Genomic DNA, 8,697 nt, shown 5'->3' with positions numbered 1-8,697 from the left:
CGCCACCATGACTCGCAAACCTATATCTGGAATTGTATGAGGGTTTTCATTATGTTGTACAAGACAGTAGATCTGTGCTTGTTGTCATGTAACCTACATTAATGATAGGCTACACAGTTGCAGTATTGGTCAAACATTGACAGAGGCTTAAAATATCCATGAATCATAATAATTGTCAACATGAAAAGAAATCAGGCAGTTCTGACAATTGTATGACTCATCTTTTCATTCAAATGTACTTCCCCTCTGAAATTTGACTGAACACATGACAAAAACTATTTGCTCAGTGACAGTATCAATTAGCCTAATGTGCCTGGGTTTGTTTAGTGATACAATGCATTGTGATGTACAATAAGCCATCTGAAACGTGAGTAACTCAGTTCACTGCAAATAAAGAAGAACAAACCCAATAGTTCATTCTGGGAATTGACACAACACAAGCCACCTGTACAGGCTCTTGTCAAGATGATGAGGATGGATGCTTGATGCTGATGCATGAATAACAGACAGAATCAATATTAGAGCACAGAAACAGCAGCTGTAACCTTACATCTGAAACATGACTTGACCCACATAGCCTAATAAAACTTTCCTGGTCCTAGACGGACAACAAGGAGGTCAGACTCATTTTCAAAATCATGATTAGGCTAGAGTTTAAAAACATTTTTATACTCATACACACAAGACAAACAGGCTCCCTGACCTGCTATGGTTCCTAGCAAGGTAACACTGCCACTACCTCGCTTTCCAAACAAGGTGCATGAATTGAGGAGCAACCTGAACATGAAAAGTGTATCAGCAACTCTCTTGGAGGGCAGTGGAAGTTGATAAAATGCTTCATTATTGGTAAAACCAAGGCTTTTTGCCACATCAGGGCCTTACCAGTCTCCATCATGGCTTACAGATGGCAAATTGAAGGAGGATTTTATCTATTTCAAAAATGTCCTCTAGTTTTCAGAGACCAATCACAATGGGAATACAAAACAAAAGATGAAGATGATTAAGATTAAGATTACTTTATTTGTCAATTGTACTCAAGGTCCAACTGAAACGTGACTTCTGCTTTATCCCAACCCCCCCAAAAGACACACATACCGGTACATATACAGATTGGACCAGAGGGCTGCCACACTAGGAGCCCGTAAAACAGTTGTTATGTGCCTTGCTCAAGGGCACAACAGCAGGCAATGGAATCTAAAATTCCCACCAGATTTTGTCCTATCAGAGCGGGAATTCTAACTGGCAACCCTTCAGTTGCTGGCTTGCTTCTCTAACTGCTAGGCTACCTAACGTGATTGGTGAATTTGTTGCAAAAATCTGACCAATGGCATTTAGATATAACCAGGTTTGATCGCGTCCTGCTGTTGTAATATTGATGGTTTCTCGAAAATGACAGCTTCTACATTTGTGGCTAGATGGAGTACAGATACAGACAGTAGTGTCTTGACGTAAGAGGTTAGTAGAACTAACGCAGCAGGTTAGGAGAACTAACGCAGCAGGTTAGGAGAACTAACGCAGCAGGTTAGGAGAACTAACGCAGCAGGTTAGGAGAACTAATGCAGCAGGTTAGGAGAATTAACGCAGCAGGTTAGGAGAATTAATGCAGCAGGTTAGGAGAACTAACGCAGCAGGTTAGGAGAACTAACACAGTAGGTTGGGAGAATTAACGCAGCAGGTTAGGAGAACTAATGCAGCAGGTTAGGAGAATTAACGCATCAGGTTATTAGAATTAATGCAGCAGGTTAAGAGAATTAGGTTAAGGTTAGGAAAAGGGTTAGGCTTAGCTAAAATGCTACAGTTATCCACAATGCGACAATTAGATGGAGATGTACTTTTGTACGTTTAGAGATGTACGTTTGAAAAGTGTTAAATTATGATCAACTTTCCTGTGTGTTTAAGGCTTCTTTTTACAGTCTATGGCGCAAGAAAACTGTGCAGACAAGGTGATCTGAGCTATCTGATTGCCCAGCAGTTACCTTCAGTTACTTTCTACCTTCAGACACATGGAATGGTTCAAAATGGGAACACTTTGCCTTCCCAGAGCTAGGGCTGCTGAATCAAGTGCACCTACTGCCGACAGTCCGAAACAAATAAAAGACGTTGGAATGCAAGGTTTTATCGTTGGGTTTTTTACAGAAATATTTGGTGATTGACTAGGAATCCCTTGGAGATCAACAAGACGATCACAAATGACTGGCTGGTGACCACTGCGCTAGGCTATTATCCCCCTGTGTTCCGTCTGTAGAGAAGCCGTGTGCCCTGTTCTATTCCCCCATCATTAACCCCCTGTGTGTTCCCTCTGTGTTCCCTCTGTTCCCCATCATTATCCCCCTGTGTGTTCCCTGTTCTGTTCCCTGTTCTATCATTAACCCCCCCTGTGTGTTCCCTCTGTAGAGAAGCTGTGTGCCCTGTTCTGTTCCCCCATCATTATCCCCCTTTGTGTTCCCTCTGTAGAGAAGCTGTGTGCCCTGTTCTATTCCCCCATGGGGTGTGTTCCCTCTGTAGAGAGAGTGATTTCCCCATCTGATGGAACACCCCCTGTGGTTCCCTCTGTAGTCAGACCTGTGTGTCAACTGCAGGATTCCCCGCAGAGAGAGTGATGGATGGAACACCATGTGGACCCTATGAGTCAGACCTGTGTGTCAACTGCAGGTGTCAGGTACACACACACACACACACACACACACGCAAACTCAATGCATGCAGATGCACACTCTCACACACACAAGGCAGACTTGTGTGTCGATGAAGAAAAATAATGTGTTATGCACATTCCACACATGAGAATCCCGGTGCTGGGTTAAAAGAAAACAAAGATTAAGAAATTATAAGACATTCCTGTAGCCATTAAGCACTGGGGACCAGCAATATTCTGTGTCCACATCTCTCATTTCCTTAGAGTTGTGTGTCAATGTCAATGAACTGCTCAAATCAGAAGTGCTGATGGCAATTATACTGAACAAAATATAAATAAATGTAAACGCAACAAGATCCCCAAAATGTTGTGAACAAATTTGTTTACATCCTTTTTAGTGAGAATTTCTCCTCTGTCAAGATAATCCATACACCTAACAGGTGTGGCAAATCAAGAAGCTGATTAAACAGCATGATAATTACACAGATGCACCTTGTGCTGGGGGCCAAAAATGTGCAGTTTTGTCACACAATACAATGCCACAGATGTCTCAATTTTGAGGGAGCGTGCAATGGCATGCTGACTGCAGGAATGTCCACCAGAGCTTTTGCCAGAGAATTTAATGTTAATTTCTCTACCATAAGCTGCCTCCAACATCATTTTAGAGAATTTGGCAAGTACATCCAACCAGCCTCACAACCACAGACAATCATGCCAACCCAGGACCTCCACATCTGGCTTCTTCACCAGCGTGGATCGTCTGAGACCAGCCACGCAGACAGCTGATGAAACTGAGTTTTTTTTCTGTCTGTAATAAAGCCCTAGTATGGGGAAAAGCTCATTCTGATTGGCTGGGCCTGGCTCCTCAGTGGGTGGGTCTATGCCCAGTCATGTGTAATCCATAGATTAAGTCCTAATGAATTGATTTCAATTGACCGATTTCCTTATATCAACTGTAACTCAGTAAAAACGTTGAAATTGGCACATGTTGTGTTTATATTTTTCTTCAGTATAGCTATAAGAGGTGCAATGTTTCTGGCTGTTCCTCCTACCCTTGGCCTTCCTCTACTACCCTGCCTCCCTCCCTCTGTCCTGTGACATAAACCCTGCTCAGTCAGAGAGAGATGATGGGACCTGTCAGTAGGTCACTGGATGAGGGTATTCTCTCTTTAGGTCACAGGTGAAGAATTTTCTCTCTGTGCTGGTGGATTTAATTGTCTCTTGCAATATGGCAGACTGGTGGCTTTAAAGCCTCTCATTGGCCAATACATAGCAATCTTCCTAGTGATTGTCTCTCTGGTGAATGTTATAATAACGTGTGCCAGCCTGTAGAAAGTTATCTGGTTTTGTTATATTTCAGACCTCATAGTTTTTTATGCTTTTAGAGTTTTCATACATTCATTGCAGGCGGCGTCCCACTGTCTGATTCATATCGCATGATTTCTAATGATAGTTGTCGATTAAATCGACTGATTGTAATTGAATCGGGTGTTCACTACGTAAGTGAATGAAAGCTCTTAAAATTTGCATATCATCCGAACCTTCTGTCTGTCAACCCCCGTATCAAGAAGCGACACCTCGACAAAATATTTTGAATGTGGGCGGAACTTCCGGCTGAGTGTACCCGGAAGATTTGGATGCAAGTTTCTCGGACGTTTAGCCATATGTTCGCTTTTTATATATCGATCAATGGTTTTTATTTAATTTCGGTAATTTTATAAACTCAATACCGGGACGATGTTGTCTTTAGATTTCCTTGATGATGTGCGGCGGATGAATAAGCGCCAGGTATGTACGATAATATTGTTTTTGTTGTGTGAATGTGAATGTGACGGATTCTTCCAAGGCTAGTTAGCTAGCTATCTAGTTATGCTAGCAACATTAGTCGGCTGGTTAATAACACGTTGCTTAAAATGTCAAGTCGTCTATGCTAACTAGCTACCCAGCTTTCCGTGTGGTCTTAATCATGTATAAAGAAAATTACCCTGCTAGTTATATACGTTACATCGCCTACTGAACATGCATGATAAACAGGGTTGTCAAAATAACTAGCTAGCAACCTTGCAAAATCAATGTAGCTTTAGCCCGTACAATTTCCTCTCCCTAAATATGGTGTTACTTCAGTCTTCTTCAAACCTGGCGCTGAGGACCTACAAAGTGTGCAGACTTTTATTCCAGCCTAAGTTACTAGTTTCTACTAGATTTTGCTGATCACCAAACCCTTTATTAACTGAAACATATGTATTAGTACTGGGTTGGGACAAAAGCCTGCACACCTTGTTAGTCCCCAGGACCAGCTGTTGGTAGATATTATAGTTATTATGACGTTGTTATAAGCGAACACTAGCTTATCCTCGTCTCAGCCTGACAACCTGTCTTATTTGTTTTCAGCTCTACTACCAGGTGCTGAATTTTGGTATGATAGTGTCCTCAGCCCTGATGATCTGGAAAGGACTGATGGTCGTGACAGGCAGCGAGAGCCCTATTGTTGTCGTCCTCAGGTAAAGCATTGGTGTTGGATTTATGTAGATGGGGTGCTTTTCAATACACTCAAAGCGCTTTACAAGGTAAGGGGAAATGTGCCACTTTCACAACCAAAGTGTAGCACCAACATACCTGCTGTTTGTCTGAAGCGCATCTGCTAATTTTCAGTAACCTGTCTATACTTGACTGTAACATGTCCTTGGTTTCAGTGGCAGTATGGAACCTGCTTTCCATCGAGGAGACCTTCTGTTCCTGACAAACCGGGTTGAAGACCCCATCAGAGTCGGAGAGATTGTGGTTTTCAGGATAGAGGGCAGAGAGATCCCCATAGTACACAGAGTACTAAAGATTCATGAAAAGTTGGTCTATTATGTTTCTGTAGTTATTGAAATGCGCTAGTTCTCTCTCGGGATAGTTCTCTTTGTTTGTTACAAGTTTTAGAAGGCCTACAAACTTTTTGGGGGAAGTATTGCTACATAACACTCAAACTAGGCTCTAAATATTCTGTAATATTTCTTCTCTCGTATTTGTTTTTTTGTATTTGCTGGGTAACTGAATAAATGTCATTGTCAGAGCAACTTCATAAGCCACTCTGGGGCCAGGAAATCGATGTATGACATCCAAACTAAATCTAAATGTTGTTTATCTCCAGGGAAAATGGCGAAATCAAGTTCCTGACCAAAGGTGACAACAACTCTGTAGATGACAGAGGGCTATACAAGCCGGGACAGCACTGGCTAGAGAAAAAGACGTGGTGGGACGAGCCAGAGGGTGAGCATTTATCTCATTCCACCAGAGTGATCCTAGGCTTAGTCTGCTGTATGACTTCAGTCTCATGCTTCACATCTATATGATACCATTTCCCTTGAGATATTATTTAGTGCAAAATTAAACTGAACTTGAGTCTGCGCTCATCTAGCCTGTATTAGTGGAAGGGCTCAAGCATGGTTTAAAGTTCTCCATCACAGTGACGGATTTGATATCAGTGTAGATCCGCATAAAAGTCTCAGGGGGAAAGGTGTGTGGGGGGGGCTGATCTGGAGATCACATATCCTAATATGAAGTAATATTTTCCCAAATAAATGTATTATCAAATATGTTATTTTGTCTGTTACGCTGTGTGAACTGAACTGACATACTGTTGCTGACACTCGAATGTTCAGATGAAAATGGCAGTTTAAAAGTTAATAATATTAATAATAATTCATTTGTAACATCCATACACTCGATGCTTTGACTTAAGTACATTTTAGCAATTACATTTACTTTTTATACTTAAATATTTTTAAAACCAAATACTTTTAGACTTACTCAAGTAGTATTTTACTGGGTGACTTTTACTTGTCATTTTCTAAGGTATCTTTACTTTTACTCAAGTACCACAATTGAGTGCTTTTTCCACCACTGTATTTAACTATTGAAGATGTAATGTTGGGTAATAATTTACTTGAATTGTACATCATAACAGCGACATGACATTGTCATGAACATGTCATCTGATGTTGAATGTCAATTTTGTCTGCAGGTTTGTGCCATACATCGGAATCGTTACCATTCTGATGAATGACTATCCCAAATTCAAGGTAAGATATTTTACATCGTCATCATTAGAAGGAAAATCACCTAAGGTTTTATGAATTCTTTACTAAATTCGGCCTTATTAGGGGCATTATGCAGGTACTCTAAAGGTTAGAGAGCCTGACCAGCAGCCATACACTAAACAGTGGGAGAGCAACTGGCAGACGGAAAGCTGTTGGTTTCAGATCCTCGGAACAGGGATACTAATATTTTGTTGTTCTTCCCCTTCCCAGTACGCTGTTCTCTTCCTGCTGGGTCTGTTTGTCCTGGTCCATCGGGAGTGAGGAAGAGACTACCTAACTATCTACCACGGAGGAAGAATTGGAAATCCCCACCCCACCATGCCTTTCAAGACAGAATTATGTTGAATATGTCAAATTGAGGTGCTTTTTCTCTACCATGTGTTTTGAATTGTGTCTAGAAATGTGGATAGTGTTTACATTATATAAAAACAAGCATTCATTATTTTTGTGAGGGAAATTAGATATAAGTTAAGTAGAATAAAGAGCTGTTTCTCTATTTAATTTTTTTCAGAACATGAATCCAACATTTTAGATGGTTAATTGTGTCATTTGTTTTCACTTTTTAATTGGGTTTTGCTTGAAATATTGAATGACAAGTGATATGTTTGTGACATTAAATATGACATCTGTTACCCTCTATCCTGCATTCTGGTAACTTCTGCATCTAGTGTTTTTTTCTTATATTCAAGCATAACTTCACTAAAACAGATTTGTGCATTTTCAAAATTGCATTATTTTACATGCAGGCTAAATATGACATTTACATTTTAGTAATTTAGCAGACATTTATCCAGAGCGACTTACAGTTAGTGCATTCATCTTAAGATGGCTAGGTGGGACAACCACATCTTATTCATGGAAGGCACTTTTTTTTATATACGCAACAAAAATACAAACGCAACATGTAAAGTGTTGGTCCAATGTTTCATGAGCTAAAATAAAAGATCCCAGAAATGTTTAATATGCACAAAAAGCTTGTTTCTCTCAATATTATTGTCCACAAATTTGTTTACATTGCTGTTAGTGAGCATTTCTCCTTTACCAAGTTAATTCCATCCACCTGATGTGTGTGGCAAATCAAGAAGCTGATTAAACAGCATGGTCATTTCATAGGTGCACCTTGTACTTGTACAGACCTCTAAAATGTGCAGTTTTGTCACCACACAATGCCAGATTTCAGGGAGTGTTTAATTGGCATGCTGACTGCAGGAATGTACACCAGAGCTCTTGCCAGATAATTGAATGTTAATTTCTCTACCATAAGTCACCTCCAACGTTTAAGATAATCTTGCAGTACATCCAACCGGCCTCACAACCACAGACCAAGTGTATGGCGTTATCTGATGTCAACGTTAACAGAGTGCCCCATGGTGGTGATGGGGTTATGGGCAGGCATAAGCTACAGACAAAAACAACTGAATTTTATAGATGACAATTTGAATGCACAGAGATACTGTGACGAGATCCTGAGGCCCATTGTCGTGCAATTAATCCACCACTGACCTCATGTTTCAGCATGATCATGCATGGCCTCATGTAGCAAGGATCCGTACACAATTCTTGGAAGCTGAAAATGTCCCAGTTCTTCCATGGCCTGGATACTCACCAGACATGTCACCCATTGAGCATGTTTAGGATGATCTGGATCGACATGTACGACAGTGTGTTCCAATTCCCGCCAATATCCAGCAACTTTGCACAGCATTGAATAGGAGCGGGACAACATTCCACAGGCCACAATCTACAGTCTGATTAGCTCTATGTGAAGGAGATGTGTCACGCTGCATGAAGCAAATGGTGATCACACCAGATATTGGTTTTCTGATCCACGCCCCTACCTTTTTTTTAAGGTATCTGTGACCAACAGTTGCAGATTTGTATTCCCCGTTGTGAAATCCATAGATTAGGGCCTAATTCATTTATTTCACTTGACTGATTTCTTGATATCATCTGGAACTTTATAATCTTTGAAATTGT

At 40.8% G+C, this 8,697-nt stretch overlaps 1 protein-coding gene across 1 annotated transcript; it reads left to right on the top strand.

Annotated features, from left to right (window-relative positions):
* The first annotated feature begins 4,231 nt into the window (after positions 1 to 4,231).
* Positions 4,232 to 7,359, top strand: sec11a (SEC11 homolog A, signal peptidase complex subunit). Its single transcript, XM_024415545.2, is given in 7 exon segments — positions 4,232 to 4,423; positions 5,027 to 5,136; positions 5,329 to 5,478; positions 5,772 to 5,860; positions 5,863 to 5,890; positions 6,645 to 6,702; positions 6,931 to 7,359. Coding segments are annotated over 7 exon segments (537 nt in total). The 5' UTR covers positions 4,232 to 4,372; the 3' UTR covers positions 6,982 to 7,359.
* Positions 7,360 to 8,697: the final 1,338 nt, after the last annotated feature.

The sequence above is a fragment of the Oncorhynchus tshawytscha genome, linkage group LG04, assembly GCF_018296145.1.
Source record: "Oncorhynchus tshawytscha isolate Ot180627B linkage group LG04, Otsh_v2.0, whole genome shotgun sequence".
NCBI lineage: Eukaryota > Metazoa > Chordata > Actinopteri > Salmoniformes > Salmonidae > Oncorhynchus > Oncorhynchus tshawytscha.
This window is presented reverse-complemented; position numbering and strand designations above follow the sequence as displayed.